General features: G+C 37.9%; 1 protein-coding gene and 1 pseudogene across 1 annotated transcript in view; both read left to right on the forward strand.

The window, feature by feature from the left end:
• VEPH1 (ventricular zone expressed PH domain containing 1) overlaps nt 1–7,452 on the forward strand; it is a 247,870-nt gene extending 240,418 nt beyond the window's left edge. Inside the window, 2 exon segments of the mRNA XM_059163672.1 lie at nt 1,310–1,446; nt 5,899–7,452. Coding sequence (XP_059019655.1) covers nt 1,310–1,446; nt 5,899–6,135 — 374 coding nt within the window. The 3' untranslated portion in view covers nt 6,136–7,452.
• On the forward strand, nt 4,900–5,066 carry LOC131826088 (U4 spliceosomal RNA; annotated as a pseudogene).
• Nucleotides 7,453–26,900: the final 19,448 nt, after the last annotated feature.

A 26,900-nucleotide genomic window follows, 5' to 3' on the forward strand; every position in this document is an offset into this window, starting at 1 on the left:
GTTGATACAAAAGTTGGGAATTCATCCTTTCTAATGGAGGCATAATACTACATTGTATATATGGACCATATCTTCTTGATCCATTCATCTGCTGAAGGGCATCTTGGCCCTTTCCACAGTTTGGCGACTGTGGCCATTGCTGCTATGAACATTGAGGTACAGATGGCCCTTCTTTCACTACATCTGTATCTCTGGGGTATATACCCAGTAGTGCAATTGCAGGGCCATAGGGTAGCTCTATTTTTAATTTCTTGAGGAATCTCCACACCGTTTTCCAAAGTGGCTGCACCAACTTGCATTTCCACCAAGTGTAAGAGGTTTCCCTTTGTCCACATCCTGGAGAGTGAATCTTATGTAGTTGACAAAATGAATGAAATTCTTCAGTTCAACATTGTAACTTCTGATTCTTGACATTGTAGTAGATCTTCTAATTCGATGATTATGTGCAATTCTATACACTCTACTTCACTGTAAAATTAACCTTTTCACATAAAAAATACTTACAGATTCCCTGTATTTTCCAGGTAGCATATTAATGGCCTGGTGATATATCAGTTAACAAAGCAAAGGCTCTCATGGAGCTTTCAGTTCAATGGGAAAGAGAGACCTGAATCAGATAAACACCAAGAACAGTCTACCAGTGATGCTTGATGTAAAAGAAATAGACCAGAGGCTGTGAGAACATATGGCAGGTGAATCCACTCTGGCCTGAGTTTGGGGAAATTCCCCCCAAAGAAGCAATATTTGAGTTGACTCATGGAATCATTAGTTGTTGGTTGGGCAGAGATGGACATATGCAGAAAGGAGAGGGTGTATGTGTGTTCCAGAGTGGAAATACCATGTTCAGAAGAGTTACATTTGCCCTTGCAACTTTGTGTCTTCAGGAAAAACACATCTTTGGAGACACTGCTTGGGCTTTTGCTGCCCAATAGCTAAATGTACTTGGTTTGGGATTAGTTATAAAGTGTGCTTCTAAGCAGTTCATGTGAACAGAATTTCATGAAATAAGAGTGAAGAAGCACAGAAAGCTGGATATTAGAATATGCCTTAAAAACTGCTAACCAGATGCTCTTTTTGTGAACATATTCCTCTTGAAAATCTCAATGAGGGCTTTCTACAGGATCCCATTGTCATATCTAAATTGTTCATTCCTTTAGGGACAAAGGGGGAAAGGTTAACCAAATTCATAATTTATTAGTGCACTTTCCAAATATGCTTACTGGATTCTGGTTCATTGTACAACTCTGACTTTTGATCACTTGCCAAATAAATAATGGGAAATTAAAGATCATTCTCTTACCTTCAACAGTTGTAAATCAAGATGGCCAACCTCTTATAGAAGGAAAACTTAAAGAGAAGCAAGTCAGATGGAAGTTCATCAAAAGGTGGAAAACTCGTTATTTTACACTGGCTGGAAATCAACTTCTGTTTCAAAAAGGAAAGTCTGTAAGTTTCCCCTGTCTTTTACACTTTCATTTTTAAGGTCTTGATCTCCACCAACCAGCTAGGGATTTTGTCCTGAGTTAATACACCAATAATTTGTCCTTTTCCATTTATAATTTTACAGTGTCTTTTTTTTTTTTTTTTGCATACATCCCTTGGACTGTCTGTTCTGTTCTGTCCTACCTTAGATGATCCACTGTCTCTCTTCAGTTTGTTATGGAAGATCTTTTTAAGAGTTGGCTTAAGTTTTGAAGATGAACGCCAAAGGACTACCCAGTGAGCTTGGCTTGAACAGTGTTTCCTTATAGATCACCTCCATAAATTAATAGCTTGTGATATTGACCCTGACTCCCTTTATAATTAAAGGTTATATTTGGAAGCAGGGACACAGGGAAGAAGGACAGAAGACTGGAAAAAAGAAACAAAGAATGATTTATAATAAGTACCTTTTGTAGTCAACTAAGTTCAGTTCTGGTTAGGGAAAACCATTATCATCTTTCAGTCACTTAATACTCAGTTAACAAATATAAAAGGGTCCTAAAAAGAATTAATAAATATTCTTTTAATATAATATTCAATCTGAGCTAGGATGCTCAGTAAATATCTATACTCTGAATTTTCAGTGGGAAACTTCTGAAATAGCATTTCATTCCAATCAGCAATGCAGAGTTATTCCCTTCTTTTCAAGTCAGCTTTATCTATCATTAAATTCTATTAATTCAGGATCAGGGAGAAAGAAATGTGGACCTACTTCTTGGGTATTTTGAATATAATAATAATAGCTTATCACATGCCACCCTGGATTGTCTTAAAGAATCCTCAAAACAGTCCTTTAAGGTTAACACTACTGTTATTGCCATGTTCCAGATGGGTAAATCTGGGGTGCCTTTCCCTCCCTCTCTCCTTCCTTGCTAGCAGATGGAAGCATATTCCTCTGGGCTAGGTGATCCTCGTGGCCTTCTGCACAGTGCACAGGCCCTGAGAGCCTGGGTCCCAGGATGGGCAGGCACCAGGTTAGGTCTGATGCCAAGAAAGCCTTGTGCAACCAGACTTTAGCAATGTAGGCACTTTCAGTCTTTATCTCACTGCCAGGCAAACCAGGAAGGGCAAGATCCTGGCCTTTGGATTTCTGTCTTATCCCACTCTTACAGATATCATTTGAACCCCAAAATCAGAGTGATGGGGAAAACATGAGCATATGTACACATGGTCATCCACTCCTGTTTAAAGATGCCCAGAGAACATGCATACAACACCTAGCTGATGCCTTTATATCCATCATTCCCCATTCGTGGCATTTGGGACCCAGGGTCTGTCAGTCATTACCAGGAGTTGGCCTTTGTCCTAATCAAAGATATCTGGGAAATACAAAGGAGCTTAAGGCTCTGACAAGTTCTGCAGGAAAGAACCCACTTAATTTTGTTTCGCTACTGTATCTCAAACTTGTTCCACCACATGGTACTTTTACATCATGTAACATCAGACCCAGTCCCACTCCCTTCCCCTTGTGAGAGAGACAAAGGAACAGAGACTCTGACTGGCTTGACAAATGAGTCAGTAAGGTAAAAAGAGGTAAAACTGGAGTCAGGTACAAGGCAGTGTGACATCAAAGCTTGCTGTTAAATGAGTGCACTGTCCCTCTTCTTATGAACACTGAAAATACAGAGCCAGTGGCAAACCAAACTGTGTTTGAATTAATTAATGAAAGATTTTAAATTATTTAAAAATTGTGATTCACTGAGAATATGGGCACTATATCTTTAGAGTGCTCATTATAAAATTTATTTGAACTTTTTGCTCAACAGGAATAAAGTATGGTGTATCTCAATTATGACAAATTTTTCTGACCATTTTTTAAATTAATAAAACTTAATGTTAACTTTTTGAGTGAAAAAAAAAAAAAAGCCCTAAGCTCATGCTACTTTCTTCATCTGTGTGTATTATTAAATATACAGATGGACTTTTCTGTGGCTGAAGATCTTTTTGAAAGGGAAGTATAATGGTATTCTCAATTCAGACAGTTATTGGAGGTTTAAAGAAACTTTTCTTAGCATAGCTCCACATTGAAGTATTTTTAATGTGTTTAAAGTGACTGTCTGAATTTCCCGTTTTTACTAAAGAAATCAGAAATAGAAGTTAAGATGTAGTGATTTCTCCTATCCCTTGAGATGGAGCAGAGTTAGTGCATAAGAATATTTTTCCTGAACTCAAATAATGATCTTTAAACATCTTGATTCAGAGCTTTTTAATAAAACTTAGAGAATAAGCTATTTTACAATTGGCTAACTTGTTTGACATCTTTATAGGGAAATAATGGTTTGACATTTCAGAAATCTGACAGCACATGTGGCTCAAATATTGAGAAATAATATAATGTACTATAAGGACCACAACAAATTTCCTCTCATCCCCAGGGACACAGTAACCTAGCAGAGGCCAACAGTCCAGCTGAAGCTTCAGGCCCATAATAAGGAACCTTTCTTATAAATGAGAAAAATGGTAAAATGTGCATTTTTAATAAGGACTGAAAGACAATAGCGTTATTTTTTACTTTTGCATTCTTAAAAGTCTTGATCTCCACCAACCAGCTAGGCAATGGTGCCCTTTGACTTCCTGTCCATTTCTCTTGGGTAATTCACTGTCTCTCTTTAGAGAACTATGACAACTTTTTGTTTTCTTGATCAGTTCCTCCATGTATCAATTTCTATTCTATAAACTAATTCAAAGAAATACAGCTTTATTGCTGTCAGATATTTACCATAAACCAAATTAAGCTAATAAAGTATTATCTAGCACAGGCATCTTCAAACTTTATTCTGTCTATTCCCTAAAAGAATCTTGAAAATCTGTGTAATACCTTGCCACATTTTAAGTTTATCATAAATTTAAACAGTTGCACAAACTGTAATTTCTGTTAAATTGAAAATACTATTATTTTGAAATAAAAAGTTCACACCTGTCCTTTAAGTATAACCATAGGAAAAAGGCAATTCACGCCTAACACCATCCATTAAAAAAATACATAAATTAGTTCATCTTTTTTTATTATGTTCAATTAGCCAGCATATAGTACACCATTCATTTTTGATGTAGTGTTCAACGATTCATTATTGAGTATAACTCCCAGTGCTCATCACAACATCTGCCCTCTTTAATAACCATCGCAATGCTTACATGGTATCATTTTTCTTTGAAATCATATTGTTTTCTACCTAACCCACAGTATTTTATCCTGATCATCCAATTATTTTTCACTGCAATGAAACTATGTATATAAATTGAAATTTAATTATTTTAATAATTTGTGACTATCAATCTCTAAATGTTAAGATTTTTCATTATTATAATCTTAAAATTAATTATAATTTTAATTTATAGTCATAAGTATAACACCAAATGCAATAAATAGTTACTAAACATTAAAAAGGGAAATGCTATTGGAAATGCACCTCTTTAAGCTTTGTGCAGTGGCAGTATCGTAGCCAATGAGGTTTATCCGAGGCGCGATTATTGCTAATTGGAAATGCACCTCTTGATATAGTAGCTGGGGAGTGATTGTGTTTTGTTTGAAGGATACTTCCTTAGCATCAATATTTTGCGTTGATCTTTCCAGTTCTTTGATCCTCCAGAGATTTTTCCAAGTTGGACGATACATCATGGTAAATTTGGGATGAGTGAGAAGGTTGCCTTTCCATTGCAGAATGAAAGGGGAGTGAGTTGTACAGGGTGCATGAGAAAGGAGAGTTGGCCAGATCCTCAAGCACAGGCACGTATTCCATATTCAGGGATGTTAAAGACATTTCTGTAAAGAAGTATTTGATCTTTTGAAACTACTCATACTAGCCCATTGGGATGACCCTCATGTTATAGTTGTGATCTGTAAGCCTCTGTTTTGATGCCAGAAAAATGTAAATCACTAAGTATTCTTTCACTTAATGTTTGCAGACAAATCATACTTCCAGAGCTCCAGTGTGTCTCAAAACAGTTTGATCTGCTTAAACATTAGGACCCTATTTATTCAATTAATACACCTTTCTCAGAAATAACACAAAGGAAAATTCAATTTCATACTTCTCAAGTTATTTCAGATTCTGAGTTAATAGTACTCCAATTGTACTATTGCATTTTGCTCTATTGATAGTGTTGATACCAATCAAACATGACTTAAAATCAAAGAAGTATGAATTAAACATTTTCCCAAATCCCACTAAATAATAATTTCTTATAAATTCGCCATCTTGTGCCAACTTAATATACTGTAACGTAGGACCAATTGCTCACTCCCTCCATTGTTCTAATGAATCACTCACTGAGGCCTAGCATTCAAAATAACAAAGGCTAAGAACCAGTTGCAGTGAAAGGATTCTGATTTTCTTGGAAAATTCTCCAGTTGCCAGAGATCTTTTCATACTCTGGGAGCCAGCTCATGTTCTCTCCTTCCCATATGCATTTCAGAAAGATGATCCTGATGACTCCCCAATAGAACTCAGCAAAGTACAGAGTGTGAAAGTTGTGGCCAGGAAACGCAGGAACCGCTCCCTCCCTCGAGCTTTTGAAATCTTCACAGACAATAAAACCTATGTTTTCAAGGCCAAGGATGAGAAGAACGCAGAAGAGTGGCTCCAGTGCATCAATGTGGCAGTTGCCCAAGCAAAAGAGAGGGAAAGTAGAGAAGTAACCACATATCTGTAGGGATTTGCAAGCCGACCTCACACTGATTGCATACAATGGGCATTGCGCTATCATTGACCATGTTAAGAAAAAGAGATAAATTCACCAAGTCACATTGTGTTTTTCTAAGTACCAGTGGAATTGTTTTCCCTAAGAAGCAGGACCCAGAAGTGGTGAGATTCTTATGCATTTCATATTCTAATAGCGCCTGCATTAACTCTAGAACATCTGTGTGACCCTACAGGAAAAGGAGCTACAAATGGTATGGGGCAGAAAGGGGAGAGTTGGGGATCTAGGAGCCTCTGAAGATATGCCATTGTACGTTGTAAAAACACAACTCTATGAGATACCTGAAATACCTATCCTGAGGAAAGATTAAATACTTCTGATTAAAACCACAGTTTGCCAAAAGTATTAGAAGGGAAAAAAAAAAGCTCTATTGGGAAAAGTCAAAATTATCAACCCTAAGGGGAAACATAGAACTTATTTATAGACATATAATTGTGTTTTTTCTTTCTAATGCAAATAAGGCTAACACATGGTAAAATGGCCCTCAAGTGAAAAAAGTTATATAATTAAATGTCTTTCAGACATTTATCTGATTATTCCATTTAGATTCATATAATATAATCTAAAATGTAGGTTCTTGGATATATCTCTTGCCTAAAGCAGTAAGTGTAAGCTAGGATAGGCATAGAAAACCATTTTCACCATCTTCAAAATATGGGCCATTTCCATAAAAATTTGAGATGTTGAGGTTCTATACATTTTTTCTTTACATTCAATCTTTTAATATCTCAAAATTGCATTCAATGGTTTTCCCTTCACTCATATTTTTTAAAAAATTAAGCTGTGGCAGGCAGAATTATAGAATGATTCCCAATGGTCTACACTCTGACCCTCCCCTTGAATGTGGTAGAAATCATAACTTGCTTCTAACTAATAAATTATGAAAGAAAGAATAGAACAGTCTCCTCCATGATTATGTTACATTACACGGCAAGGGTGAAGAGATTTGTGGTTCTTAATTAGGTGACTTTGAACAAGTCAAAAGGATATGACCCTGGGTGGGGCTGACGTTATCAGATGAGACTTTTTAAAAAGAGTGAACAGGTCAGAGACTCTCTCTTCTACTGGCCTTGAATACGCAAACTACCACAAGTTCTACAGCTTCAAGGGAATGAATTTTGCCAAGAACCCGTGAACTTGGAAGAGGATCCCAGCCCCTGCCAACACCTTGATTGCAGCTTTGCGAAACCTGGACAGAGGACCCAGCTAAGGTGTGCTTGAATGTCTGACCTAGAGGAATCTTGAGATAATAAATACATGCAGTTGAAAGCTGCTGAGTGTGTGAAAATTTGTTCCATAGCAATAGATAGATAATTCATACAAACACTAACTTAGTATACATATAAAGGGTCATTTTTTTCTTTTAAAATTTGTTGACTATGTAGTCTAGGATAGAAATCTGGAAAAAAAAAAAATCTAAGTAGTCAGTATTCTTAATTCTACCTTAACTCTACTACCAACTCCCTAGCACAGGAAATATATAAGAGGCCAAGTTTGAGGAGAGAAACATTTGGATTTTAATATGTAAAGTTTGAGGGTATTGTGAATCACAAAAGATATTACAAATTGGAAGCAGTTCTGAAGGTCAAGATTTTGCCTCACTGGATATATAGATGGTCACTAAATCTGTGGAACTAGCTGAAGTTACTCAGGGAGAATAAGACAAAAGAAGAAATAAGGGCTTCCTTGGGATACCCAACATTTAAACAATGGGCCACTGGATTGGCCAGTCAATGTTCAGAGATGTTATAAACCAAGGAAAACAATGTCACAAACCCCAAAAATAAGGTTTAGGGAAGAAGGGAGAGATTAACAATGTAAAATCCTAGAGTAATCACTTAAGATAAAGAATGACTTTTGCAGTTAGGAAGGAATTTGTATCATTGGTAGGAACAATTTCATCAGAGTGTTGAAGTAAAAGTCAAATTCCAGTGAGTTGAAGAATCAATAGGAGGTTAGGGGTTTAAAGCAATAATTGGACAATATTTTCAAAAAGTTGGAGCTAAGATACAGAAAAGTGGTTTGTTGTTTGTTTTAAAAATGTATTGGACTTAAGGGGGAAGAATCTAACATACAGAAAGAAGGAAGAAAAATAACTTTACTTGAGCACAGTTTCTAGAAGTGATGGAAAAGGATTAAAATTCATGCCACACCAATTTATGGAACAGCTAGCACACAACAGTTACCATGTTTGTCCTGGAGATACAAAAATACCCAGGTCTTCCCATCAAAGAGTTTATAGGGCAGTGAAGGAGACAATCATAGACAACAAAAACTGAAATGCTAAGAGGCAAGTGCCTTGATAGAGGTTTGCCCAGGGGCCTGTGGAAATGCAGGAGGAGGCAACCCTATAATTGACTTTGAACTCAACACATGGGCACCCTCACTCTTCCTCAGAGCTGTTAGAGAAGGGTCGTGTCCTAAAGAACTAAGTGAGAAGGTCATGGGCAGATGAGGAGAAAATGGTCAGTTGAGAGGACCATGCTGCAAAAGCACAGGAGGGAAAGGGAACAAAATTTGGTCTGTTTGCAAAACAGCAAGTCCTTATGTAAGATTGGAATATAAGGGGACCATTGAGGAATGCTGCAGAATGATGCCAGAGAAGCTTATGGGGTCATAGCATAAAGGGCTGGGTTCTATGCTAAGGAATCTTAAGATGACGAAACACCATTAAAAGGTTTTAAGACTTGCATTTAGAGAAATAATTTTGATAGTGGTATAGAGACTGGATTGTAGGGATATAAAAAATTATATCAGGGAGATCATTTAGGAGGTTCTTGGAAGTGGTGAGGTCTACTAGCAGAGGAGATAGAGGAGAATGGAAATGCAGGAAAAATTTTGAAATAGTAAAACGGATTGGACACTGGTGGAAGGATGGAGCCTAGGTACAGGAATGGGAAGGAAAGTGTCTCTGATGATCCCTGGGTGCTTTCTTGGGAAACTTGATGTGAGGTGAGCCCAATTGTAAAATCAATTTTAGTGTATACATTTAGATCCATGATTCATCATGGACTGGAGAGACATCTCCAGTGATGAAGTCAGGCAGGAAAAGGCAAGAAGTTACAGTTGTAAATGAGTCTCTAAATATTATTTTGAAATCTAACAGCCCATTCTTAAGAATCTCTTGAGTAAACCTAGCTGTTAATTAGAAAAAACTGGTAACAGATAAATAGAATATCAAATAACACTGCATTAGTTATTAATAATTTAAATGCTAACAATGTGCTCAAACATTTTATAGCAGAGAAAATTACAATAACACTCAACCTGGTTGCATACCGATTCTGTTTTCACTGAATGCTTGTCCTAGGAAAGAAGAGAATGGTCCTACTAGCTCAATTTAGAAGAAATGAATTATCTTTGTTACTTGTTACTTGTGATTTAATTAATCGGATACCTCTAGTTTAGAATGCAAATCGCAGAGCCTTTAAACCAAATCTAGAAAGAAAGAAATGTATGAAGTGTGAATAATGATCTTCCTGGTTTCATTCCACGAGGTAGTAGCAATTCCAAATGCAAGCAAATTCTCCTGGGTTTAGAATCAGACAAGAATCCCAGACTGGTCAGTTTCCCACTGATATTTCTGGCAATTCCATCCCTATTGCCAGCTAGCTTACCACAGACTGGCCTTTCCCAAGAGGGCCGCAGTTCCTGATTCTGATCTAAGAAGAAACCACTTTTTAAAACATGTTTAAACCTTTAAAAATGTTGGGATGAATACAATTACAATTATGGTTAGAAATTCAAGTGGTTTTCATTTTCATCTTATTTTGGTTCTTTTTTTCCCTCTCAGATAGCTGTGGAAACAAACATTTATATATGAGACTCTCATCTGGTTATTTCTTGAGAACCTGGAGTTTGGTAAAAATAAATGTTCAATACTTTTCTAACATGAGTTTTCTGAAAAATCCTTGGCTGGTGATATTTAGAGACATTTTTTGGGTTATCTCCAACTCACCTATTTTCTGTAGGCACTTTTGGATCTATTATTGTAACTTTATTCTCAGGCATAAATGAAGAGTACCCAGTTGAAAAACTACCTTTGAGAGATTTATGTTTAAATTTAAAGGTAAATTTACATTTACAAATTGCCTTTAGGAAACTATTGCACGATGATTTAAGAGAACATGTGAGGGGAATTTGAGGGGTATTTGACTGCAGAGAAGTCAAAGCTAAAAGGACCCTAGGCAAGATTTTAAATCTGAGGCTTAAAAGCCCAAGTCAGGATTTCCAGTCCCCAAATCTAAGTTTTTAGATGAACAACTAAGAAAAACCCAAAATTTCATCTTGTTCCTGAATAGCTCCAGTTTATAGGCCTCTTGGGACCATTCCTCCCCAAAGGTGCTTCTGAAGGACAGAGGAGTTGAGAAATCAGAGTGACCGTGAAGGCTAGAGAAGGTGTCACAGGCTCTGGTAATGGGCACATGAAGATTCAAGTCCTAGTTCTACCAAAACTAAATGACTAACCTGAGTAAATGACTCATCTCTTATCTCTAGGTTGAGCATAATGACGTTGATGGAGAAGAATTGATGGGAGGCTTAAATGTCAAGAAAAACATCCAGTAGAGAACCTTTAATTGAATAGGTACTTGATGGCACATTATTTCTTACAGAACAGCAAGGGAGAAAAAAATCCTACAAATGAAATTATGATGCCATGTCTTAATAATAGTCTAATCAGTGGTGTTTTACTTCCAAATGTCTTTTACCTATTCTGAGAGTTTGGGCAGTTTCTTCTGACTTTGGGTACCTTGAGTGATGTGTGATAGGTCATTCTTTTGTATCTATTTCAGCAACAAAATGAAACTCAGCCTTCTCTACATGTTGATACCTTCCTTCATTGGGTAAAATATTTAGTGGCTGCATTGCAAGACATAGGGACCTGCTGTGATGGCTCTTTGGTTCCCACATATCACAATTCATTCCACTCTTTCTTTGCTTCCCTGTGTACCTGGTAACTTTTTGTTTCAAAGTCAAATCATATTATAATTTTTAGGACATACTAAACAGCAATTAATACATATAGTGTCAACCATACAGGTAACTCATTTGAAATGACAACACAAAGAACTGGGAACCAAGTTTGAATGACACCTGGTCACATTCATTCCTAGTAGATGACAATTGCCAAATGCCACTGAATATAAGACACCTCCCGGTTTCAGAACTGAAAGTATGGGAGAAAAAAATTTAAGTAAATGCGTGAAAGTAAGTATTAATTTAAGAGTTCTATGCGGATTTGATTCATAGTAATCAAAACTGTATGTAAACGTTTTTGTGAACAATAAAGCATATTGCATATATAAGAAACTTTTAAATCTTTTTAAATGGTTAAAATGCACCCAATGCATCCATTCTCAAAGGTATGGGATCAGCCATTTCTGTGAATGCTTACCCTCTGTATTACCAGGGTTCTCCTGAGAAGTAAAACCAACAGGATATATAGAGATAGATATATAAGAGGAGATTTATTGTAAGAATTGTCTCATGTGTTTACAGAGGGTAAGAAATCGCAATCTCTCATCTGCAAGCTGGTGACCCGGGGAGCCAGTGGTGTAATTCAGTCCAAGTTGAAAGGCCTGGGAACCAGGGAGGTGTTAGTCCTAGAGTTTGAAGTCCAGAGGCAGAAGAAGATGGACATCCAGCTCAAGAAGAGAGAAAGAATCCTCCCTTCCTTTGACATTTTGTTCCAATCAGACCCCCAATGGATTGGATGATGTCTACCCCCATTGGTGAGGGTGAATCTCTTTACTCAGTCTAATGATTCAAAATGCTGATGTCGTCCAAAAACATCCTCAGAGACACATCCAGAAATAATACTTTACCAGCTATCTGGACATCCCTTTGGATAAAATTAACCATCATACACTCTACTTTGATGGAAAAAAAAGATGGTTAATATCCACACACAAGCCATTTCTCAATGCCTCTGTATCTGCCTTTCCATGTTCTCCTTTATGCAAATTTCCTTTTATTGGCAGGGAAGCTAATAGGGAATGGGCCAAGGTGGCAGGAGTGAGGGTGAGAGCACTGGTGTGTCTTTTACCCATTGTCACAAATTGGAGAGCCTGGAGGTGAAATTAGGATGGTGTCTAAGGAGAAATTCCAGACCACGTAGGAGAATTTCCAGAAGAGGCCCTCAAGGTCAACCACACCAGAGACAAAATGAGGGAGGCAGGGCCTCAAGCCAAGTTGGAAGCTGGGGAACCAGGGAAGAGTAGAGGGAGCACAGGGCAGAGCAGATGGAAATGATGAAGTCTGTAGGACATTTAACAGAGCACGCTAATTCCCAGGGCTGCCTGTTCTTGGGTACTTGCCCAGGCGAGGAGGGTTCTCTTCAATGTACTTTTGAGACCTCCCCATTTGTGTTTTTCTATTACCAGGTTATTTAAGGCCCTATAGCCATATACTTGGCAGAACAGGTGACTAGCTCCCCCAGAGGCCTTAGAGAGCTTGGGTTGCACCATGAGATTCTAGCCTTGCAGAGCACTTTGCATATGGACATTCTTCTCATTCTATACCCCCAACCCAGCACATATTGAACTTGTCTACTTCAAAGAAAAACTTTCTGAGGATATGGAGAGGGGGAGATGGAAATCCTAGAACTTTCTTAAGCATTTTTGTGTAAGATGATAATCAGACACATTGTGTTTACATGGTTCTTTATGGCTTTGTGGGCAAACCTTTTTAGAATCTTGCATCCAATAGAAAGAAAATGCATTTCCTCTTTCAATCAATAAAATAATTAGAATTCACTTTGGTACTGAGAACCTGGAAGAGTTACAAAGAAGTCAAATAATGTAAAAATAGAAAATATTCATACAAGTAGCAGACTCATTTGTTCATTAGAATAACAGTGCTCCTGAAGATCTCACTGGAAACTAAGGAGGATGGGGTGGTAATAACAGTGACTTCTCATTTTTCCCTTTTGAATTCCTCTTTGCCTTGTTTTGTTCTTTGACCATTAGTCTACTCACGTCAGTAATGTCCACAGTACACTTTGATACACATGTACACACGTATATTCTTTTACACTGGTGTGATGACAATAACACAATGGTTTTCATGCATGCATTATAGAGATCAATCTTATTTCATTATCTCAAATTTCTTTCTCTCTTTCTCTCTCTCTGTCTCTGTTTATCTGTCTAGGCTGGGATTTCATGTCATCAGAAGACCTTTATGTGAGTTCCACTGTTTTCTGGGCAGAGATTCACTTCTACACACCAGATTTCCTCTGGGAGTATTCTGTTCCCTTTTAATTCTGAACTATTGTAATATGGAGGAAATTGTCTAAATGCCCTTTCTCTTGAGAGTGAAAAACAATGGTCCTGTTTGCCAAACTAGCCTATAAACTCACAAATCAGAACAAAGCCCATCTTTTTAATTTAACCAAAACCACAGTTTGGAAATGTCTCTTTTTAAAAATTAGCCATTAAATATAATACTTAGGGTATGTGTTATTCAAGTGCTGATTTGAGAACATTTTAATCAGGATTCACTCAAACAGTTCAGACAGATACCTTACACTTCACACAAACAACTCTCACCCACATATTCATGCTCTTGCCGTCACTGACTCCTGCTGTATATCAGCCTCAGTGGAATACAGATCAAATTCCACTGCAGCTGATCCTGTCATGGTGAAGTTCCAATGTGAGGAAATACTGGAAGCATGGAAGGCAGCCAAGCACATTAGACCAAGTTCTTCCAAGAAAGGGGACTCAGCATCTATCATTCAGGTAATAGGTATGATGGGCTGGGGTGCCTGAGGAGCTCAGTTGGTTAAGCCTCCAAGACTCTTGGTTTCAGAGTCCTGAAACCAAGCCCCAAGTCAGGCTCCACACTCAGCTTGGAGTCTGCTTGAGACTCTCCCCCTCTCGCTCCACTCCTGCCTCTTCCCCTGTTTGTAGTCTCTCTCTTTCTCAAATAAATAAAAGATTTGGGGGTGGGAAACAGTATCATGGGCTATTGGAGTCAGAAGAATCTTAGGGCATGTGAGCTCCAATCTCCCCCTTCCCAATGGAGAGGTCCCTTCATTGGCAGGTGTCATTGCTGGCTATTCAAACACTGTTAGGGACAGAGAGCCCATTGCCTTGTCACATGCCCATATCTTTATAAAATAGTTTTTGTCTGATTTAGTTACTGAATTTACTTATTTACTGCATATGAAACCAATATAGTATTATAGAAAAAGTTAGAAAACACAAGAAGACTACCAAAATATAGTAACAATTACCTATAATCTCAGAACCCAAACACATTCAATAGAATTGTTCAAATATGATTTCTGTTATGTTATTTTTATTAGTATTAGCTTTTGGAAAAAATTCTGCCTTTCTCTAATTTTTAACCGTAAGTCCTGCTTCTTTCCCCTGCAGCAACACAAAATGTCTGTTCCTTCTGCCCCAGCAACCCTTCAAACAATTAGATTCAGGTATTCATTTAACAAATATTTAGAGCATCCAATATATGCCAGATACTATGGTAGGGCATCAGGGCTCAAAGATGACTAATAAATTGTCCATGCCTTTAAGAAACTCAGTAAATAAATACATATTTATCCACTAGGTAAATCAAAACATAAAGCACCTCCTATGTCCTGGACTATGGATTAGGAATCGTGAGATGATCAGGTGTCCCAGCCTTTGTGCAATTTATATGCTAGTAGAAGAAAAAGATGATGAAGTCTTTCCTTAATCAACTATGAAACTGCCATGTGACCAGTACTACAAAGAAGCACAGTAGATAGAGATCCATGAAATGAGACACGTGACCTAGTCAGGGATTTAGGGACAGTCAACTTGAGATCTGAAAAAGGAACAGGGATTCTAATCTTTGAAAGAGGTGGAGAAAAAGCAGATAAGAAAGAACATAGTAAGAGAAGATCCTAGGAAGAAAAGGTGCACAGCCCATCAGAGAAATCAAAACATGTGTCCCGAAAATGGCAGCAGAGAGAGGAAAACTGATGAGGGTAGTGAGGCTGGGGAGGTCATGCGGGCCCAGAGGGGGAGCTATTGACAGGTTAGAACAAAGTGACACAATTAGATCAGCATTTAGTAGTAGTAGTATTATCATTATTATTATTTCTGGAATATAACTAACATGCAATGTTATATTTGTCCTGGATTTATAACATATTGATTTCAACAATTCTTTACATTTCTCAGTGTTCACCACAGATATGTAGTCATCATCTGTCACCATGCAATGTTAGTACAGTATTATTAACTATAGTTCCTAGGCTGTAATCTTCATCTCTGTGGTTTGTTGATTTCATAACTGGAAGTTTGTACCTCTAATCCTCTTTTTCATTTTTGTAAGAGCACTCTAGTTGCTGTGTCAAGAATGCAACCCATTCCATTGGGAAAGCAAGAATAGAAACTGAGAAAAAGGAGGCTATTAAGATAGTATAGGCAAGAGATGTATTGAGAGCTTGAAAGGAGGGAGGGGCACCAGAAATGGAGAGAAATGGAAGGCCAGAGAGATATTTAAGAAAAAATATTGCAGGACTTGGTGACAGATAGGAAGCACCCTCAGGATTCCGGCACCAGTGGGTCAGTGGCAGCACTATTTATAAGGAGAACACCAAAGAGGGTGAGGTTTGAGGGCAAGCCTTGTCAACAGAGAAAGTATCACAGAGCTGGCCATGGCAGAGACACAGTGGGAAGCAGATGACCCTGCCTGGAGGGAATCATCAAACCCTCCACTGAAGAGGTGATGATATTCTGGGTCTTGAAGAAGGAATCCACTCTTCTTTTACACATTCTCCTTTTACACATTCTTTTTTTACACTTTCATACTTCTTTAGTCAAAGAAGTGAAAGGACATTCTAGTCTTAGGGAAGAGCATATGCAAAGATTCAGATCAAAGTTAAGGTAAAAGACAACATCAATGGGTGAGGATGAGAACAAGGATCACTCATTTCTATCTACTTATTTTATTTGTGCCCAGTTCCAAAAATTATCTATAATTCTTTTAAAATATATTCTAGGTTAAAAAAAAAGTGAGTATCTTAATCCATTCGGGCTGTTATAACAAATTACTCCAGACTGGGTGGCTCATAAACAACAGAAATTTCTTTCTCATAGTCCTGGAGGCTAGGAAATCCAAAATCAAGGTGCCAACAGATTTGGTGTTTGGTTCATAGATGGTGTCTTCTTGCTGTGTTCTTACATTACAGAAGGGATGAAGAGATGAAGGAGCTCTCTGGGGTCTCATATGTAAAGATACTAATCCAATTCATGAAGGCTCTGCCCTCATGACCTAATCACCTACCAAAGGTCTCACCTCCAAATGCCATCACTTTGGAGATTGGGTTTCAACATGTGAATTTGGGGGGACACAAATATTCAGCCTATAGCACTGATGTACCACCAATGCCCCCATGAATGAAGAATTTGGTCCTCTAGCTGCAAGGAGTACTTTTGGTAAATAGCCTTTTGCTGTCATTCCCTTCAAGGATTGCCTCAGTATGCCCAATGTCACAACTCTAATTAGAGCATTTGACATCTAATGAATGGTTGCTGGAGGACTATAAAGATGTGGCTACTCATGCTCAATTTGGGACAACCCTGGGGGCCATTCTAGCTCCAGAGCTCCCTTTGAGGTATTCTGAGGCTATTATTGGGACTGTTTCAAAGCTCAACTTCTTCCCCTCCCCAATCTTGATTCCTCTTCACTCCCTTCCATAGGTGTTCATTTTAAAGGGACTCCTTAAGAAACATTCTGCACCTTAAATTCCATCTCAGGTCTGCTTCCCACAAAGTCCAACCATATTGAAAGTAAGTAAAGGCATAAGACAAAAGGAAACAAGACAAGAAGAATAGTCACCAGAATGAGGTAAGTAGGTAACATGCATGCCATGAGGTTCCACTCACTCACAAAAGGTAGGTAATATTCAGAGCTGACTCTGTCTTTTTGTGCAAGCAAATTTGAGGGAGATGTTCAGTCAGATTCATGAGTAAATTCATACAATTTCCCAGACTAAATATAAACCAGTTACCCAAGGGAAGAAAATATTCCCAAAACTAACACCTAAAAAATTTTTCCTGTAGGGACTCACAAAGAGAACACTGTAATATATCAACAATGGATTCCACTTCTTGCTAAAAAAGTCTCCAGAGGCAAGGGAAACAAAAGCAAAGGTGAACTATTGGGACTTCATCAAGATAAAAAGCTTTTGCACAGCAAAGGAAATAATCAACGAAACACTAAAGGCACCCTATGAAATGGGAGAAGATACTCACAGATGATGTATCAAATAAAGGACTAGTATCCAAAATCCAAGAAGAACTTATCAAACTCAACACCCACGTAACAAAAAATTCAATCAAGAAATAGGCAGGAGACATGAACAGACATTTCTGCAAAGAAGACATCCAAATGACCAACAGACACATGAAAAAAATCTCAACATCACTCAGCATCAGGGAAATAGAAATCAAAACCACAGTGAAATACTACCTCACACCAGTCAGAATGGCTAAAATTAACAACTCGGGAAACAACAGATGTTGATGAGCATGTGGAGAAAAGGGAACCCTCCTACACTGTTGATGGGAATGCAAACTGCTGCAGCCACTCTGGAAAACAGTATGGAGGTTCCTCAAAAATTTAAAACTAGAGATACTTTATAACCCAAAAATTGCATTTCTAGGTATTTTTCCAAAGTGTACAAAAATAGTGATTTGAAGGGGCACATGCACTCCAACATTGGTTAGCAGCAATGTCCACAAAATGAAAAGAGCCCAGATGTCCATCAACAGATGAATGGATAAAGAAGATGTGAGATATAGATATAGATATAGATATATAGATATAGAAACAGATGTATATGGAATATTACTCAGCCATCAAAAAGAATGAAATCTTGCCATTTGCAACTATGGGGATGGAACAAGATGGTATTATGCTGAGCAAAAAAAGTGAGTCAAATACTATGATTTCATTCATATGTGGAATTTAAGAAACAAAACAGATGAACATAGGAGAAGGAAAGGAAGCATAAAATAAGGTGAAACAGAGAAGGAGGTAGACCATAAGAGACTCTTAACAATAGGGAACAAACAGACGGTTGCTGGAGGGGAGGTAGGTGGGTAGATGGGGTAATTGGGTGATGGGCATTAAGGAGGGCACTTGCTGTAATGAGTGCTGGGCATTCTACACAACTGATGAATCACTAATTCTACCTCTGAAACTAATCATATACTATATGTTAACTAACTTGAATTTAAAGAAAAAAATTGTTTAAATGGCCTTAATATCTCCTTGATAAGGACTATAGCATGTTTTATAAGGAAGTGTAAGGTACAAACACCAGCTCATTAACTTAAACATGTAAATAACATAACTTCTTTATTTCTTTGTATTTGAACTTAGTTTATGTTTTGAGCCCTGGATCCCATTTCACCTGGTGGCAAAAAAAAAAGTAATCTTCGTCAAATCAAGGGAAATGTGGTAAACTTGGAGGATTCTCCATTATTCGGGTTTTTCCTCATTCCTCTTCTCCACAGTACTCCCAAATGTATTACTTATGCAACAAGGTTCATATCCTGGTTCTTCAGAATCATGAATATTTTTAACATCAAAATCTTTCCTTCTGAGACAAAATCCTATTTTCTCAAAGTATTACCTTGACAGTGAGTCTCAGAAATCTATTCTGAAATTCAAAAGCTGACAATTCACTGTTACTTCTCTGTAACTCCTTTTCAACTTCCCTCTTCTGAGGCAATGAACTCCTCCTGCCTAGTGTCAACGAGGGGTTGGGGTGACACAAAGGGCAAAATGGTCTACAGGAAACAAAATGGGTAACAAAGGATTTTTTTAAACCATATTAGTTAATGGATTGTTACCATTTTAAAAAAAATAACATTCTAAGGTGAAAACCAATAGCACAACACTAGTATATGGAACAAATAAAAGTAATTTGGGTGTAGGCTGGTGTATAACCCAGACAGACAGCATCTGTAAGTCATAATTATGGCAGGAATACATTTTTGAAAAAAGGACGGATACACTGTGCAACTTCTAAGCAACCTTTCACAAGGACCATCCAAGTGGAGTGAGAATTCTCTATTATTTTTTATACAATATTTCCATATTTAGGATATCTGCTTCAAAAAAGCAAAGAGTTGTAAAAGTTTATCTTTGTTGTTTTAAATAAAAGCCCCTGGAAGAAACGTGAGGTTGTCCCCCCAAATAAAAAAGTTATCATGAAAATTCTGTTTATTTTGTTCTCTGCCTCCACTAACTAAAGCCAGCCAGTTTTGTTTTAAATTCCAAACCACGGGAGAGGACAGGCTGTCGGGGGACAGGGCAGTGGTGGGTGAAAGTCCAGAGAACAGAGCAAAGGTCAAGAGGGCAGGGGGCCCCCTGAAGAGGGAATTAAAATAGCAGATGTACACAGAGCTCTGTGTGCTGAGAATGCTGAAAACATCAAGAGATTAAACTGATGTTCTGGAATGCCGTGGGAGCAGACATATTAGACTTATACCTGTAACCAAACAGAGGGGTTAAGAGATGATTTCTGTTGATGAGAATGGATGCCTTGAGGGTAATCTTAAACTATCTAAAGAATGAGTTTGGCTATTCATTATCCCAGGACAACAAGCAAACCTGTATAGCTGAATATTTTGTGGGGGAAGGTATTATTACAGAGAATTACACCGTTACTGTGAAGTCCGCCCCTATGTCGTGTCTGCTTGCTGAAGTTTTAATTGTAATACTTCTTTGTGATCACTTTACTCCACAGCAAGAAAGAATATGATTGTAGATAGCCTGGTATTTATGATGAAATTCCTCAAAATAGAAAGAGCTGTAAAGAGTAATCCAATAAGCCCCCTACAGCCACCACTCAGCTTCAGAGAAAAAAAAAAAAAAAAAAAAGCACTGAAAATGTTTTGGCAGAGAGAGAGATCACAAATAGGCAGAAAGACAGACAGAGAGAGAGATGAGAAGCAGGCTCCCTGCTGAGCAGAGAGCCCTATACGGGACTCGATCCCAGGCCCCTGGGATCATGACCTGAGCCGAAGGTAGAGGCTTAACCCACTGAGCCACCCAGGCGCCCCTGAAAATGTTTTGGAAGCTCTCTGTGTTATCTCCTCCCTAAATGCAATTCCTTCCGTACCTTACAGATAACGACTGTCTTGAGTTTGGTAATTATCATTCCAATATGTTTCTATACAAGTTTACTACATAGATACGCATTTCTAAGAAATACATGGTATTGTTTTATATGTATTTAGACTTTACATAAATGGTGTCATATTGCATGAAACTTGCTCTGTTTTTAAGGATCTTGTTTGTGAGACTTACCGATCTTGATATATCTCTAGCTGATTTTCTTTGCTGTACATTATTTCTTCGCATACCATTCCACTTCCGTATTTATTTCTGGGTGGTGTCTGTCTCTGGCCTTTGCCATGATCAAAAATATAGGAAAACTCTGGTTCTTGGTGTGCAAAGTCAAATATTTCTTTGTGACCCAAAGAACCCTGACTTGCCTAGACCTCTTGAACCCCAGGCAATCCATGAGGTCAAAACCATTTTCGTAATAACACAGAGACATGTTTCCCATGTTTATTGTGTTGTCAGTTGTACTGAAGATATAAAAGCAACGGTAGGCAAAGCTGCTGGTGCTTCACACAGATCAAGACAATGGCACCCAGCCGTACTTGTGGCCGTTGTGTTCATTACCACTGCACATTGGGGATTTTAATAAATCACTTAAGAATATTAATTTTATTAAAATTCAATTCTTACATACTCATCTATTTTGTATTCCGTCTGTCAAATGGGGAGTGAGCACAAAGTACTTTTGCTGCCTACCCAAGTGCAATAGTGGTTCCGAAATCACTGTGGTTGTTTGGGCTTCAAGACAAATTGCCACTTTGTCATGGAATAGTGTTTTCATTTGGAAGAATGACTGACAGACAAACCACACAATTCATTCAGTCTCTGGTATCTGGCAGACATTTTCTCAAAAGATTAATGAGGAAAAACTAGAATTTTTGAAAACTTCAATCCAAATGCAAGCTTGACAGCTTCTCAATATCTCAAAAATTCTCTGATGAGTTGGTGGTGATTTTCTGATATTGTCTAATGTAATTAAACATATCAACATTTAGAAAATCTGTGTATCTCAGTAAACCAGTATTTTCTTTCTTTTTTTTTTTTTACTAGAATATAATGTATTATTTGTTTTAGAGATACAGGTCTATGATTCATCAGTCTTACACAATACACAGCACTCACCACAACACACACCCTCCCCAATGTCTATCACCCAGCCACTCCAACCCCTACCCACCCTTCCCTCCAGCAATCCTCAGTTTGTTTCCTGAGATTAAGAGTCTCTTATGGTTTGTCTCCCTCTCTGGTTTCCTCTTGTTTCATTTTTCCCTCTTCTCCTCTATGATCTTCTGCCTTGTGTCTTGAATTCCACATATCCAGTGAGATCATATAATTGTCTTTCTCTGGTTGACTTATTTCGCTTAGCATAATACCCTCTAGTTCCATCCACATTGTTATAAATGGCAAGATTTCATTTTTGATGGCTGCATAAAGTGTGTGTGTGTGTGTGTGTGTGTGTGTGTGTGTGTGTGTGTGTGTGTGTTTATCATATCTTCTTTATCCATTCTTCTGTTGATGGATATCTCAGCTCTTTCCATAGTTTGGCTATTGTGGACATTGCTGCTATAAACATTGTGGTGCAGGTGCCCCTTCAGATCACTACATTTGTATCTTTGGGATAAATACCCAGTAGTGCAATTTCTGGGTCATAGGGCCACTCTACTTTCAACTTTCTGAGGAACCTCCATACTGTTTTCCAGAGTAGCTGCACCAGCTTGCATTCCCACCAACAGTGTAGGAAGGTTCCCCTTTCTCTGGATCCACACCAAGATCTGTTGTTTCTTGACTTGTTAGTTTTAGCCATTCTGACTGGTGTGAGGTGGTATCTCATTGTGCTTTTGATTTGTATTTCCCTGATGCTAAGTGATGTTGAACAATTTTTCATGTGTCTGTTGGCTATTTGGATGTCTTCTTTGCAGAAATGTCTGTTCATGTCTTTTGCCCATTTCTTGATTGGATTATTTCTTCTTTGGGTGTTGAGTTTGATATATTCTTTACCGAATTTGGATACTAGCCCTTTATCTGATTTGCTTTGTTGACTGTTTCTTTTGCTGTGCAAAAGCTTTTTATCTTTATGAAGTCCCAATAGTTCATTTTTGCCATTGCTTCCCTTGACTTAGGCAATGTGTCTGGGAAGAAGTTGCTGCAGCCAGTGTGGAAGAGGTTGTGGTCTGTGTTCTCCTCAAGGATTTTGATGGATTCCTGTCTCACATTTAGGTCTTTCATCCATTTTGAGTCTATTTTTGTGTATTGTGTATGGAAGTAGTCCAGTTTCATTCTTCTGCATGTGGCTGTTCAATTATGCCAACACCATTTTTTTCCACTGCAAAATGTTACAAAATTATGCATGAGTACAAAGATCCATTCAAAGTGCAAGATAGATCATAGATTTTCGGAGTGCCTGGGTGGCTCAGCTGGTTAAGTGTCTGCCTTTAGCTCAGGTCATGCTCTGAAGGTCCTGGGATTGACCCCAACATCGGGCTCCCTGCTTAACGGGAAGTCTACTTCTCCCTCTGCCCCTCCTCCTGCTCATGCTTGCATTCTGTCTCTGAAATACATAAAATCTTCCAAAAAAAAAAAAAAATCATAGATTTTAATTTAACAGAGTATGAAAAGTTCATTGACATGATTTAAATTCCAGTTAAACTAACCTTTTTTTTTTAATTTTTTATTTTTTATAAACATATATTTTTATCCCCAGGGGTACAGGTCTGGGAATCGCCAGGTTTACACACTTCACAGCACTCACCAAAGCACATACCCTCCCCAATGTCCATAACCCCACCCCCCTTCTCCTAACCCCCCTCTCCCCAGCAACCCTCAGTTTGTTTTGTGAGATTAAGAGTCACTTATGGTTTGTCTCCCTCCCAATCCCATCTTGTTTCATTGATTCTTCTCCTACCCACTTAAGCCCCCATGTTGCATCACCACTTCCTCATATCAGGGAGATCATATGATAGTTGTCTTTCTCTGCTTGACTTATTTTGCTGAGCATGATACGCTCTAGTTCCATCCATGTTGTTGCAAATGGCAAGATTTCATTTCTTTTGATGGCTGCATAGTATTCCATTGTGTATATATACCACCTCTTCTTTACCCATTCATCTGTTGATGGACATCTAGGTTCTTTCCATAGTTTGGCTATTGTGGACATTGCTGCTATAAACATTCGGGTGCACGTGCCCCTTCAAATCACTACGTTTGTATCTTTAGGGTAAATACCCAGTAGTGCAATTGCTGGGTCATAGGGAAGTTCTATTTTCAACATTTTGAGGAACCTCCATGCTGTTTTCCAGAGTGGTTGCACCAGCTTGCATTCCCACCAACAGTGTAGGAGGGTTCCCCTTTCTCCACATCCTCGCCAGCATCTGTCATTTCCTGACTTGTTGATTTTAGCCATTCTGACTGGTGTGAGGTGATATCTCATTGTGGTTTTGATTTGTATTTCCCTGATGCCGAGTGATATGGAGCACTTTTTCATGTGTCTGTTCCCCATCTGGATGTCTTCTTTGCAGAAATGTCTGTTCATGTCTTCTGCCCATTTCTTGATTGGATTATTTGTTCTTTGGGTGTTGAGTTTGCTAAGTTCTTTATAGATTCTGGACACTAGTCCTTTATCTGATATGTCGTTTGCAAATATCTTCTCCCATTCTGTCAGTTGTCTTTTGATTTTGTTAACTGTTTCCTTTGCTGTGCAAAAGCTTTTGATCTTGATGAAATCCCAGTAGTTCATTTTTTCCCTTGCTTCCCTTGCCTTTTGCGTTGTTCCTAGGAAGATGTTGCTGCGGCAGAGGTCGAAGAGGTTGCTGCCCGTGTTCTCCTCAAGGATTTTGATGGATTCCTTTCGTACATTGAGGTCCTTCATCCATTTTGAGTCTATTTTCGTGTGTGGTGTAAGGAAATGGTCCAATTTCATTTTTCTTCATGTGGCTGTCCAATTTTCCCAACACCATTTATTAAAGAGGCTGTCTTTTTTCCATTGGACATTTTTTCCTGCTTTGTCAAAGATTAGTTGACCATCAGTTCAACTAACCTTTAAGAAACTACTACTTGTTAGGGTGCCTGTGTGGCTCATCAGTTAAGCCTCCAACTCTTGATTTTGGCTCAGATCATGATCTCAGCATCCTGGGATCAGGCCCCACTTTGGGCTCCCTGCTCCATGGAGTCTGCTTCTCCCTCTCCCTCTGACCCTGCACACTCATACCCTCTCTCTCTCTCTCTATCTCTCTCTGAAATAAGTAAATCTTTAAAAAATAAAAGAAAGAAAGAAAGAATAAATAATAAAGAAAGAAAGAAAAAAGAAGCTACTACTTTTTGAGTTTGGGGCATATTATCAAAGAAAGATTAAAAAAGACTATTGAGATACTACTCCCTTCTTTGATTCCAAATTTGTGTGAGTCTGTTTTCTTCACATACTTCAATCAAAACAATACACCACAATAGATTGAATGTGGGAAAAGACTCTAGCTGTCTTCTTTTAAGCTAGCCATAAATAGCAGAAATGTAGAATAATGCCACTTTTCTCACTAAAATTTTTGTTTGGGAAAGATAGAATTATTTTATAGAAGTGTGTTATTCCTATTAACTTGCAATAGGCTTCTATTGCTTTTTAAGTGACTTAATAAATGTATTTTTAATTTCTCAGTTTTATTTTCTAGTATAATAAATATTGGTAGATATAAATGAAAGCTCTTCATCATCCTCAATAATTTTTAAAGGTCTGAGGGTCTTGAGACCAGAATGCTTAAGAACTGATGATGTAGGATATACCCAAGAGTGGAATTGTTGGGTTGTAATTTATCTTTGTCAAGTATTTCCAAATTATTCTTCACAATGATTGCATCTAAATTCCTACTTGAACTATATATGAATGCCTGTTGTTTACATTCCTACCAGCACTTTGAAATTGGTTCATGCTTAAATTTTTTTTATACTTAATGAGAGTCAAAGTGTTGTTTTAATTGTGTTGCACTTAAGTGTTGTATTTCTCCAATTATTGCTGAGATTATGCATTTTCTATGTATTTATTGTCTCTAAAGATTTTCTCTACTTTGAAAATCCTGCTTACATTTTTTTTGCCCATTCCTCTACTGAATTGTCTTTTCACATTAATTTTTGAAAAAAAAATTCACATTTTCCAGGCATGTATCCTAGCTGGTTTCTCTCTTTTTTTTCACCTTTAGTTTTTTACTTTTTTATTGAGATATAAATTACATACAAGAAAAGTAACCTAATGTAAATGTTGAGTTCATGAGCTTTGACAATTGTATAAGTCCATGTTATCAATACCCAACACAAGATATATTAGAATATTACTCTCATTCCAGAAATTTCCTCATGCTTCTCTGCAGAAGCAACCGCTATCGATTAGCTTAGTCTTTTCTGTAACTTCAAATAAATAGGATCATATCTGCATATGTTCTTTTGTGTCTGGCTTTTTCTCTCAACATGTTCTGATGTTCATCCATGTGTTTATGTGTATCAGTAGTTCATTCCTTGTTACTGTTGAATACAGTTCTATTGTATAAATATACCAAACTTTGTTCATCCATTATCCGGCAGATACACATCTGAGTTGTTTCCAGTCTTGGACTATTGCAAATAAAGCTGCCATGAACATTCTTGTACACTTTTGTTTTGTTTTCTATTGGGTTTTTTGGTAACATGTTATCATGCCTTCTGGGTAAAACACTGAGGAATGGAATGAAACACTTTCTAAATGTATGTTTGACCTACACATGTTGTCTTCCATATGTTTTAATTTCTCTTTTTCCCCCCCCCCCATCTCTTTGTACTGTTATACAAGAGCTCTTAAGAGTTATCTCCTGGCTACTTATTACATATACCAAGTTTTCGTTTCAATGATTGCATTTTCATTTCCAAGATTTCTCTTTCATTTCTTTTTTGAATCTTCTGGTATTTTTAAGTAGTATCTTATTCCTTTCTCTTATTGTTTAGTCCATGTTTTACTGGCCAGATTGTTTAAAATAAAATATCTGTACTCAATATTTTCGTTTTCTGATTTGGTGGGAGCTCTCATCACATTGTTACTGTTTCTATTAACTCTCGGGCTTAGTAGTTTATTTCCTCATGGTTTATAAGTTGATGTTGGAAAAGTTTATCTGTGGGATTTATGCTGTTATTTTGATCATGTGTATATATGTGTATGTGTGTGTATACATATATATCTACTTTTTTTTTTTTTAATTTACTGCTTTTCTGCCCCATTCTGGAACTGGAGATGCAAAGTGAGGCTTGGAGCCTGCCACAGGAAAGTCTCAATCTGAGCAACAGGCAGGATTTCCTAGAGAGTCCCTCCATCCTGGAATACTTGTCCTTGGTATCCAGGGAAAGGGGGACAGTGGGGACACCAAACTGTTACTTTGACAATGCTAGTACCCATCATAGTAGCTGACCCTCATTCTGAACACTGGGACTCTGCCCTAACCTGGATTCCCTGAGGACCTGAGAGATTTCTTTGTTGAGAGAAGGGAAGCCTGGGATCTGGCCCTTGTTGAGGATAGAGGTATCCCTTGATTTGAGCTTGAGATAAGAAGCCCATGTGCACTCCTTCTCCCTTTCCT

The sequence above is a fragment of the Mustela lutreola genome, chromosome 2 (genome assembly GCF_030435805.1).
Source record: "Mustela lutreola isolate mMusLut2 chromosome 2, mMusLut2.pri, whole genome shotgun sequence".
In the NCBI taxonomy this organism is placed as follows: domain Eukaryota; kingdom Metazoa; phylum Chordata; class Mammalia; order Carnivora; family Mustelidae; genus Mustela; species Mustela lutreola.